This window comes from Lepidochelys kempii, chromosome 3 (assembly GCF_965140285.1).
Source record: "Lepidochelys kempii isolate rLepKem1 chromosome 3, rLepKem1.hap1, whole genome shotgun sequence".
Taxonomy (NCBI): domain Eukaryota; kingdom Metazoa; phylum Chordata; order Testudines; family Cheloniidae; genus Lepidochelys; species Lepidochelys kempii.
The window spans coordinates 65,031,224-65,044,005 of NC_136382.1; the positions used below are offsets into that span (position 1 = coordinate 65,031,224).

General features: G+C 37.6%; 1 protein-coding gene across 5 annotated transcripts in view; it reads right to left on the reverse strand.

Annotated features, from left to right (window-relative positions):
* Positions 1 to 12,782, reverse strand: part of IBTK (inhibitor of Bruton tyrosine kinase) — a 97,300-nt gene that overhangs the window by 25,514 nt on the left and 59,004 nt on the right. For all 5 annotated transcript variants that reach the window (XM_073336541.2, XM_073336543.2, XM_073336540.2 and 2 more), the window contains 4 exons: positions 10,418 to 10,530; positions 9,533 to 9,681; positions 8,546 to 8,709; positions 4,063 to 4,155 (listed from right to left, as the gene is read on the reverse strand). In XM_073336541.2, the coding sequence (XP_073192642.1) occupies positions 4,063 to 4,155; positions 8,546 to 8,709; positions 9,533 to 9,681; positions 10,418 to 10,530 (519 nt within the window). The remainder of the gene's footprint in view (positions 1 to 4,062; positions 4,156 to 8,545; positions 8,710 to 9,532; positions 9,682 to 10,417; positions 10,531 to 12,782) is intronic.

A 12,782-nucleotide genomic window follows, 5' to 3' on the forward strand; every position in this document is an offset into this window, starting at 1 on the left:
GCAGAACTAACAAAATGAACATCAAAAAGAACAGGAGTACTTGTGGCACCTTAGAGACTAAGAAATGTATTTGACCATAAGCTTTCGTGGGCTACAGCCCACTTCATTGGATGCATAGAATGGAACATATAGTAAGAAAATTACATACACACACACACACACAGAACATAAAAAGGTGGAGTAAGAGGCTAATTAATTAAGATGAGCTATTATCAGCAGGAGAAAAAAAAACTTTTGTAGTGATAATCAAGATGGTCCATTTAGACAGTTGACAAGAAGGTGTGAGGATACCTGACATGGGGAAATAGATTCAATATGTGTAATGACCCAGTCACTCCCAGTCTCTATTCAAACCCAAGTTAATGGTATCTACTTTGCATATTAATTCAAGCTCAGCAGTTTCTCATTGGAGTCTGTTTTTGAAGCTTTTCTGTTGCAAAATTGCCACCTTTAAGTCTGTTACTTAGTGGCCAGAGAGGTTGAAGTGTTCTCCTACCGGTTTTTGAATGCTATGATTCCTGATGTCAGATTTGTGTCCATTTATTCTTTTGCATAGAGAGTGTCCGGTTTGGCCAATGTACATGCTCTAAACAACAGGTCAAGAGTGTTAGTGACTGAAATTTCCTCTCCTGAATTGAGATTGAGACAGAGACAGATTGCTTAAAGCACATATAGGTGCCCAAGTAGCATCTTTGGAAAAAGATGATGAAAACAATCAGAATCCATCTGATGCTTTACCACTCATTTAGTTAAGTACACCTTGATTTCTCAGGTGACCAAATACCTACCAAATCATAAAAGGCATGAGAAAGATACTTGTCAGACTACAGTCAGACTAGGGGCCTGAAAGATTAAACCAGGGATGACATTTTTTAAACTGGAAATTGTGGTGAAGATATGCATAGGACCACTTTTTCCAACTGAGCTTATGCAGACTCAGCCTTCTGGACTGCATCTCACCAACAGCCTGTCCATATTTAAAGCTATGAGGAATGCCCTTTTACATGGCATAGATGACATACACATGTGAATCAGAGCAAAGATCCTAAGAGTTTTGTGAACGAAAGATTTCAATCTCATGGCAAAGGAGAGTCATGCACCAGAGGGAATAACCCAAGGACAGCTCAAATAAATCCATCCACTGCAGAATTGCTGAAAAGGGAAGTCAAATTTGCTGTGTCTCAGATATCACAACTTCCAGGTAGCATTACTAGTACATGGAGTAAGTCTTTCATAAAACTAGAGGACTGTACCATTCCCCCATGCATGTGACAGTAGTTGCTGACATTACAACCAATTCAGTCCGGTAGAACTCAAAACAGTTCTTCAAATGTTTGAAGTGTAATATATCAAAAGTAAGAGAAGAGCATCTCAGATTCATTCTCTTCAGCTACTGCAATGGGGAAACTTCGATATTTACTGCAGCAAGTTTTTGTCTGCTTGGTTTTTCAACAGGATCTACTAGACTTCAGAATAAACCTCCCCATAAAGCAACTCAGTAATTCAGAAGTCAGGCTGTCAACCTGAGAAGATTCAGGCTCAAATGGATACTTTCACCCCAGCTCTAAGACAAAGAACAAGGAGAATGGAAAACAGGATTTGTGGTACTAAAAAACTAAGATGTCCAAAGATGAAAGAGCCAAGACCAATTAAGGCAACTGACAGCTTTTTGGATCCATTGTGACTGACCCCCAGACAGACCTCCTCAACCAATGGAATCAGAGGGAAGGCAGAAGAATTCCAGATTCCAGTAAGAAAGAGGAGTATGGTCAATGACAGTGGGTTTTGTTTGACCCTGAGGCAGAATTGGAGACAATAGGTGTTCACTGAATTAAGAAAACTCGCTGGGATATATCCTCAGTTGATAATCTGAAACTTTCACGTTAAGTATTTTTCCATTGGCCATTGTGACTACCTGAGTGCACATTCAGGTAAGTTTACAAAAAAAAAAAAAAAAAATGAGAACCCTTTTGAGGTATCTAGTACAGATGACCAAGTTCAAGAAAGGATGAAGGCCCACAGAGGTCTTTCTAGCACTATAGCAGAATAGGTTTGAGGCTGAAGGGCCAAAGATGCAGCACCAGGAAGCCCAATATGACTGGAACGGAGACTTCCATTGCAAAGTGTCAGGAGTTGCGTCCACTCCCCACAATCTCCAAACACACACAAGCTGCTCTGGAAATTGAGAGGCTCCTGTCAATGTGCAGTTGATCATGCATAAATAGGAGAAGCATGCAGATCCAATGATCCAGCATTGACAGGTGATAGCGAAACAGACTGCCAAATATCTAGTACCGTTGACAACAAGCTACATTAACTCAGATGGATCAGGAGATCCTATTTTCACTAGAGCTGGGTAGAGAGCCACTTCAACTAACCGTTCACGAAAGTAACTGGTGAAACTAAGGACATTAGTGCTCTTGGTATTAGGCAAAACTTAAAAACTAGTAGTTCACTAGTACTCAAAGGTGTGGGATTATCAGCACTGGACTTTTGACATGGATGGATCTGAGGACCTAACACTGCCAATGCTGGCACCAGAATACTTCTAGCATGTGGTTTAGAGTAAACTGCAAAATCTTCAGCACCAAATTAGGCTGAACCAGACTAATTTAGAGACTTCTGTTTCTCATTGAGTACGCTAGAAAATCACTGAGCTGAGTCATCTAGGGACTTGGACATTGCTTCAAGGCAGATAAAGAGCCACTTAAGTGAGCAGTTCTCTTAAGTCAATGTTGGACTTAATGCCAAACTTAGTTAACTGGGCCTATGGATCCTCCCCTCATCAGCAGAGATGTCGGAGGCAGCTCTCTCACTTTGTGTGGGTCCAGATACCAGGCACCTATTTTTTTTTTTTTTTTAAAAGAAAAAGAGGACAGCTGACTCATAATTTAACCAAAAAATAACCCTGAAATGGCAACTCTGCCATTTCAGGGTTATTTTATGTATCTATATCTCTCCAGTGAGGACATGGCAATCCTAAACTCTTCAGCCGTTAAGAAACTGAAGGGTAATTGGGACTCTCTCCCTTTTTGTACTTTCAGAGTCCTCCACGATGGGAAAGTGGGATGCATCCCAAGGGACACTGCTCTTCACAAGATTCTACATCTTGGCACCAAAAGTGCCAATAGCATAGCACAAAGTGGAATATGTAGAGGCCACTTGAAACACTAGAAGTCTATATGTTGGGTGGTTTTCGTGTTTTTAGGGTGGAAGGGAAGTCAGTTGCTTGCTTGGGCATACAAGGAATGAGAACTTCCTCCAGACATTACACTGTCACATTGATCCTCATAGCGAGATGGTGGAGGCTGCCCAGGATGTTCCCCTTTCTCTGATGAAGGCAGAATCATTGAGCACTGCCACATGTGGCCGATGACTCTTCAAAAAAAAAAAAAACACTAAATTTTTGGTTTTGTAGGTGCAGTTTTGCTGAGTGTTTCTGGTCTGATGTCTTGCTTTACCATGAGTTTTGTTTCCAAAATGGTCTTCTTATTTCATTCTATCTTGTGTTAGCTCCCTAAAATCCACAGATGGGTGTCATTCAGGCTAGTATGTGGGAAAAAAAATCCTGCAAAATGTCCAGTCTGCACTGAAATCTTCTCCCCCATCCACACCAGTGGTACTCTTTGGGAAAATACCATGCAACTGGGGAGGCTGGAGGAGGTGGTATGAAACAAATGATACCTGGAGAGCAACCAGATGGAAATTTAGATTATTTTTGAGTGGGGATGGACAGAGAGCAGAAAGGTTGGCCAGCTAGGCCACTGATCCCACATATGATCTGTTATTTTATTAATCTTTCCATTTATGTCTCCAGAGTCCAACAAAAGGTTCTGCACTAACTAGATAAATCAGTCCATTGCAGACAGAGATGTTCATTTTAAATGCATGCACAGAAATCCATAACAAAATGAACAAACAAAGCTGTGCAAACACAAAAAAGGACAAGAAGATTTTTTTCTTCTTCTTTTAAATCTCAAACCATCTGAACCGCTAAGTAAATCCATAATGGCCTATTCTTCAACATCTCTCCTTTTTTATAGATATTGGTTTTTTACCAACCCTGCATTTGTCTTTGGCATAGTTCCACACTTCTGCATATTTTCTTCAAGTTCCATGATGGTTCTTAGATCCACAGCAGGAGGGCTGGCAGGGCTGAATGAAAAATAAAAAGTTACCTTTCAAGGCATTCATTTTTACTTACATTCCACAGTTTCCAAACTTCACTGAAATCTTCTACGTCATACTTAAATTATACATCCGGGTACCATCGTATGTCTATTTCCTCAATTATGGCGAACCTCAAATAGAATGTTTCTGACAAAAAAAAAACCTTTCTATATGTGTATATACAGAATACACAAAAATACTTCCAAGATTCATTACAATGTGAAACAAGAGGCAAAGTGTGATTTACTTTTTAAAAGCCATTGTAAAGAAGATATTTAAAATTAGGAAACTTGTTCAGTAGTTGGCTAGTAACTTAAATATTATGGAGACACTGGTCACAACTCCACAGTTAAGGCAGAATTCCACTTTGCACTTAAAGAAGCGATTAAACCTTATTGTTTTGTATGGAAAATATTTGTTATCCCTCCCCCTTCCCAAATTACAGCACTTACTCTGAGTACAGTGTGAATTTTCTAAGAATTTACAAGTAAATCCTTAAATTTATAAGAGAAAATTAATATCATGTTTCTCCAAATGATCTTATTAAAACAACGCAGACACTTCAAACTTTCCTTATAGTTAAAACTGAAACCTTGTTATATGCTACATTTGAACAAATTCAACTTTCATACCATAGCTAATTTAACTGCTACAATTATATAGGCTACAACTCTTAAGTAACTCTTAAGTGGGGCCACTGTGATGGGCTAATTCAGCCACCAGCATCCCTTTACAGCTGATTTGTATGTAACAATGCTAGCTGTTTTAATGAAATTGGTGGTATGAAAGAAATTGGACACCTGGGTGAAGAGTTTTCGTTGGTAGGATTACTTGGCCCAATTGTCACAGCTCCTTAAAAGTTCCAAAGCCACAGGATAACCTAGGGCATTACTGCTTGAAAGGCTCCCCACGGCACTGCTGTCTTGGTTCCACTGTGCTTTGACATCACTGTCGGGGGAAATGAGGCAGGCGCATGCAGGAGGCATTTAAAATCACAGAGAAACACCGGGACCCTTGGACAGAGTTCTCCTTGTCCTCCCTTCAGACAGCATAGTCTAATACAAAACTCCAAACCAACTGCAAGTCAGTGTGACCCTTAATTTGCTGCTTTGTGCTCCTCTGGCAATGCAAGGCAGCTTAAACCAGATTAATAGCTTGTGTAGGCTGCTTCGGTGTCTCAGTGACTCTGCCCTTAAAAGGTAAAAAATTAAAAAAGTGATTTAAGCTTGATATTTTTAAGTGACTTGAAGATATGTAGTATCACTTGGTAGAATTCTTTCAGTTTCTCATTTAGAGAATATGTACAAAATTTAATAATTTTTAAAACCCAAGGTAATTCCCAGAGAAAAACTATGTTGAGATACAGCTACAGTTGGGAGTATATATCAACTAACTTAAGAACAAAAAAATATTACAGGGATACAGTCTATGCCACTGAATGAGGAAGTAGGCTGTCTTCAGCATTATGCTTCCATCAGACAATGCTGCCACACAGAGACATGAGGCAGTGCATCTCATTGCAATCCTGCAGCAAGAGACCATGCTTGCCTGGGAATTGTGGATCTGAAATCTGATCTTGTATTTGTATATGGTTAGGAATGAAGCTTTCAGTATTTTGATAGTGATAGGCCAACGCCCTCTTTTATTTAATGTAAAATCCTTTTATGTCCCACATATACATTGCTAATGTAAGCAGTTCTAGTGAGCATGTTGTTGGGAAACAATGATTATTAAGGCCTAAAATTAAGACACCCCTCAAAACACAACATAAGGAAAATTACTAATGAAGCTTTATCTAATGATTCACAAACATAAGGTTGGACTTTGAGTGAAAAAGTCTCTGAAAACCCATGTTTAAAGAAGATAAAATACTGACACTGAGGTCATGGCACTTTTAAAACCACAACCCTACACTTCTATGTGTGTATGATAATACACATACTGAATTATGATACTGAAGTATAAAAATGAAGAACTGCTACACGGTAAGATTAAGAGCTTTGTTAGTTATACCTTAATAATTTATAATTATGGATAATGAATGAGGCACACGCACACTCAAAGACTGAGCGTGTGTTCACTAGCAGACTCTGAAGTACCTGCAGGGTATTTATTTTTTTCCTGTGACCTTGAATTTTAGGAAAATCTATACCTTTGACAAAGGGCACAGTTCATGTATAGCAGGTATTCACAGATTCTAAGACCAGAAGGGACAATTGTGATCATCTTCTAGTCTGCCCTGCATAACCCAGGCCATAGTCATTCCCGGAATTAAATTCCCATTTGGGCTAACCTTTTATCTTTTAGATAAAACATCCAATCCTGATTTAGAAGTTGCTAGTGACTGAGAGTCCACAACAGCTCTTGGTAAATTTGTTCAAATAGCTAATTACCCTCACGGTTAAAAACATATGCCTTATTTCCAGTCTGAATTTATCTAGCTTCAACTTCTAGCCACTGGATCTTGTTATACCTTTGTCTGCTAAGCTGAAGAGCCCATCATCAAATATTTCTTGCCATGTACTTTCAGACCGATCAAGTTATCCTTTAACCTTATCTTTGTTAAGCTAAGCAGACTGAGCTCCTTGTATCACTATAATTAATCATTCCCGTGGCTCTTCTCTGAACCCTCTCCAACTTAACATCCTTCTTGAAGTGTGGATCCCAGAACTGGATGTGGTATTCCTGCAGCAGTCCCACCAGTGCCAAATATAGATGTAAAATAACCTCCCTACTCCTACATAAAACATTCTCCGTTTATGCATTCAAGAAATGCATTAGGCCTATTGGCCACAGCGTAGCCCTGGAAGCTCACGTTCAGCTGAATGTACAGGAATAAGGTATTGACGAAGATGGTACTATACAAAACAGTACTATCCATCAGCAGATGGAATATTTTTACTACAACATAGTACTTAAGATTTTAAGTCAGACTATACCAAATGTCATTGGTATTGAGATAGGATCTTCAGTTATTGAGACCGGCCTGTGCAGAGGACTGCAAGTCAAGTCACTGAAGATTTCCAGTGCTTGTCAGGCTTACCGGGAGCAGATTTGGACAAGTCAGAAGAATGGCCTCTTCTTGGCCAGTATTAGGGACAATGACTGTTGCCAAGCATCAGCTGAAGTTCTCTACACCTTCTTACCCTGGGCAGCAGAAGTCACTGACTGACCTGAAGGAGGACTGCAGTGAAGGTCCAGAACGCTTCACTGAAACACAAGATCTCCTGGTGCCAGAAGAACCCTTAGCTCCTGAGATAGCATCTCTTGTAGCTGGAGCACTAATTTGAAATTGACTTCAGAACAACTGCTTTCGAGGCAGGACCTCAGTCAGAATCACTCCTCAGAGTTCTCCATAAAAAATAATTCCAGTCAGGCATCACAGGCATTTTGCACAAGAAAAATATCTACAGATTGAACATTTATGACCTTCCCTTAGACAAAAAAGGCATTTAGTATGTCCATCATTTAAAGGCATAGCTGCCTCACAGGCAGGGTAGATTTTAAAACCTGGAGACTTAACTTAAGCCAACAGACCACCACATTGGTGCCAAGGTGAGACTTCAAAACAAAAAGTCCCATCTTTGGGAATGAAAAAACCACTAAATCTATTCTAAGAAAGCTACAGGGAAGCAGTCAGATACCACACACCATCTCACTGCCATGTGTGGTAAGGAAACAAGTGGTGTCTGAAGCTGCTTTTCCCCTTCTGCCCTCCTCAGAAGTGGAAGATGGGGGGCACAGGCAGAAACCCAACAGATGCTGCTGAACAAAAGAATCCAAGCTCATGTACACAGGGCGCACACACGTACAGTGAGATCCATGTAGATAAAATACTAGAAGAACTACATTAGGAATCTATTTTTATTAATGTAGGAGGCTGAAGTTAACAAATTTGACCTTAAACTGCCTATAAACGCAATAATGTTCAAAATTGTTTGTCAAACATCCCCTCAAAAAAAGGGTACACTACAGTGACAACCCCAATTGCTGCACTAACACTACTGTAAAATGAATGGTTACCTCACAATACTGTAGTACTATTTTTTAATTGAAGGATGGAGGAGTAAAGGATCCAATTAACAGAAAGAGCTACTTTAAAATTTTAAAACCCTTTGAGACAGTGTCCCTTTTAAGATGTATCTAATGGTTCTTTATTATTCAAGAGAAAGCAAGCATATCAATTTGCAAAAAGAAAGCCAACATCCTTAGCCAACATGTCAAGTGTTGCTGGTATCATACGATCAATTTAAACACAGTTAACTTTTCACTTTGAAAAGAAGCAAGAATATTAAACTACTAATGTTCACTATCTTTTACCAAATGGAAAGCACAGTACTTGTCAGCTAATTATTTACAATAAATTTTATTGTACCTGAAAGAAGTAGCAACCCAACTTGGAGAGCTTGCAGAGTTGTTTTTAACACTGGGAATAGACTGTGGAACAGACTGTTTCAGAGCTGATGATCCCTCACATAATTTCATCTCTTTATTAGAATGTGGGGCTTTTATACTCTGAACATACATTTTGTCTTTCATCTGAAACATAAAAGAATTCTATTGAAACAGGGTTTTTTCCCCATTTAGAAAAGGGTGATGTTAGAAGTGACATAAGTTGCGAATATTAAAGTATACATGAAGAGGCTCTACATGTAATATCAGAAGCATCAGATGTATTTTAATTAATCCCAGCTCAATCTGCATTATTTATATTATTTTTAATTGACAGCATCCATCAAAAAACAAGAATGACCTTAGAACTATGTTCAAATACATTACTAGATAAACTAGTATACTACTACTCCTAGAGATTTGTTACAGGTCTAAAATAACAATTTTGATACTGGACACTAATATGCACACAGATATGAATTAGTCTCAATTCTTGTGAACTTAATTTCTCTTTATAAATCCTCTCTTTAATTACACTCTTAAAATTATCCTCGCCAGTAATCTTTTTACCAAATACATCAGGCTAAGAAAATTAGCTTTATTTTGCTAAATCTGAGGTTCCTTTATTCTTTCAGATAAATATGAGGTAGGGATTTTAAACAATATAAGTCTAAGACATCAGAGAGTTGAAAATTTCAAAAAACAAAAGGGGTATAAAACGAAACATGGTGTTTAAAAACTCCTGATACCATTCATAAACAAAATATCAGCACTATCTATTAAAACCACAGAGGATTTTTGTTGTTTATTTTAATATTTCAGGATGAGAATGTGACTAAACTGTCTTTCTAAAGGCACCAAAAAAATCAAGGTTTGAATTTTTTTAAATTACACAAAGAAAGGCAATAAAACATTAAGATAAGAAAATTAAAAAAAAAAAAGAAAAAAAGATTTTTAGGAACCAAAATACCTCAGTTTTATCTGCTTGAAATCCTGTTGTGAAGTCAGGGGATTGTAAGTCTCTGGGACTACTCACTCCTGCATAACTACCTTCAGAATCAGATGTCAGCAATTCTGGAAGCGACTCCACAGAGTTAGCCTTATCCAATTTTATTAAGCCTAAAATGTATTGGATAAGAATATAACATAGAACTATAACATGAAAAGCAGGATTGTTATACAATGCTTATATAAGAAAATATACAGACCTGGAAGGTGGCATCATATTTTGAACATTAGACAATTATAAAACTATAAATATAAAACTAAAAAGGGTAGTTCATTACATAATCCTATACAGTTGCAGGTAACCATCAATTTTCAAGCATCATGGAGCAGAATAAAATAGCTCCCCCTTCTCTTCCTTTCTCTAATCTGATTCACACAAACTATGTGCTTGAAAAAGGAATGCATGCATTTACTTTTTCTATTTCTCACCAACTGGACAATGAACAACAGGCTAATCAGATTCCAGTCATTTTCTTTCAGGGTTTCAAGTAGTGATTCAATGTTTGGGCTGCCAACATTACAGGGGAACATTTAAGTTACAAAACAACAACAACAAAAAAACCATGGAAAAAATGTCCTTTAGTCTTAGTTTTATAAAAGGCTTGTTTTCCTAAAAATTAAGTTTGGGGCCAAAGATAAATATCCCTTTAAAAAGGGAAGAAAAAACAGTATCACTTAATTCTATAATTCAATAAATAAACCATTATAATCCATACTGAACATTTACAAAAAAAGTTGTGTGTTAAGTAAGAAATTCTTCTAAAGATGAACAGATAGCAGAGTATAGTATTTCATATTAAAGTTGATGCTAGACTTTGTGATGCCCGAAAGTTCATTTGCCACTAACCTGTGGAGGGTGGACTCTGAATAATATCCGAAAGATTATATCCTCCAGAGCTGTCTGATCGTCTTCGTGGCTTCTTTTTAGCCTTCATTTTTGCCTTTTTGAGAAGAGCTTCCCTATGCAGAAAATTTTTATATTTGAGAAGTCTTTAGAAATAACAAAGTTAATATTGTTAAATCACTCAGACAATATGAAAACTTATTTATAGACTGGGTTGTTAGCAGCAGTTATGATTATGTAGATTGCATCAAGAGTGTATGCATGAGCATGACAAGTCAAACTAAACTACAGTACTGGCGAGGTAGATATATCAAGATTAATATTAAGCTTTTCTTCTCATATAGTCTTGACACTTGCATGTTCATTAAACCAGATATGGACTTTTGAACTAGCGTGTGGTGGATTTAGCACTCCTTACATGTAAGATCTAAGTAAATGGAGATGGTAAAAGAGTAATTGTAAGAAAAGGTACTTGACTGGAGCCAAAAGATGTCCATAGGTGAGTCACAGCAATGGAGACTGAACCTCAGATTCAGAGTTGACTGATTTAAATCAAAGTGATATAAATCACCAAGGAGAAAACCTCAATTTAAAGAGGTGATATTAGTCAACTTTTCCATTTGTTCTTCAGTTATTTTCTAAAGAAAGGTGCTTTCTCATTGGTTGATAACGCCTTTAAAACATGTTTATTTACAACTAAATAGAGCCTTTACACTAGATTTGGTACATCTTTTTGCTACCTAGATGGTATAATGTAAGTATATACATTTATTTAAGTAATTATATAGCTTAATATTTTCAGATTCTTATTAACTGTACATTTTAGTAGGTTAGAAAATGGTGATGTCACTTGTTTACTAGATAATTAACTTTTTGCTCATGATTTGTGTCCAGCAGCATTCTAATGGTAACTGGAATTTTAATAAAAATAAATTTTGTTTGTTTAACAAAACCATCATAAATGTTGTGGATACATAAACTTCTCCCAGCAAAACATGTTTCACATTTACAACTAAATAATTTACTAAACAGATATTAACTGAAGTCAGTTAGTTAAACTGATTATTTCAGATCAGCCTGGGGAAAATTTCAAATTTATTTAAGTGAAAGTGAATAGAGCTTAGGTTTCTACTCATCTATGTCTCATTTTCAAGAGACTGTCTACTACGTTACTTAGGCTGACCCCACTGTACCATAATTATAAAGCCTGACCTCGCAAGTTAGACATTTTCCCCCGATTCTCTCTTTATACAGAAAAGCAGCCTTTAAACTCAAAGTTTTTGATGGAGACTCATGGATTCAGCATATTTATTTTTTTATTTAAAATGTTTTGAGAGACTATAATAAATTTGGAACTTAACATTTTGTATTTAATTCACATTTCATTTTGAACACTTTTTTTTAAAGAAACAATTTTAAAAAGTTTTTAAAAAATCTGGTTTTAAAAAATCCATTTTTAATTTTAATTATTTTTTTTAAAGAAATCACTGATTTTTATCTACCCTGCTGAGCTTTCTAGATCGAAAACTATGTGTCTCAACTGCCTAAGCTAAAACATCTAAGTCTGTGAGCTTAAAGCCATTAGCAGATTCAAACCTCTATTTGTGGCCAAACCACCACTAGTGAGAGACAGAGAGCCCCACTGAGTAAGCATATGCAACCTATGCAGATATTCAGGGTAGCATTGAACAAGATCCGTGTGATCTACTGAAATGGTACAATAATGAGCACACTGAACCAAATGGTAACCTTTGGTGTCTTAATAAAACTACTCTTAATTCTGTTAAAACAGTAGCATGACTGGAAAACAGCTAAGTACGCTGTTGCTGACAAAGGAGGTGCTGTCGTAATCATGAAGAGGTCGGAATATGAACAAGAGGCTGCTCGGCAGCTCTCTACCACCACCATCTACAAGCCATTACCCTCTGATCCCACTGAGGGTTACCAAAAGAAGCTATACCATTTGCTCAAGAAACTCCCTGAAAAAAGCACAAGAACAAATCCGCACAGACACACCTCTGGAACCCCGACCTGGGATATTCAATCTGCTACCCAAGATCCATAAACCTAGAAATCCTGGATGCCCCATCATCTCAGGCATTGGCACCCTAACAGCAGGATTGTCTGGCTATGTAGACTCCCTCCTCAGGTCCTACGCTACCTGCACTCCCAGCTATCTTTGAGACACCACTGACTTCCTGAGGAAACTACAATCCATTGGTGATCTTCCTGATAACACCATCCTGGCCACTATGGATGCAGAAGCCCTCTACACCAACATTCCACACAAAGATGGACTACAAGCCCTCAGGAACAGTATCCCTGATAATGTCACGGCAAACCTGGTGGCTGAACTTTGTCCTCACCC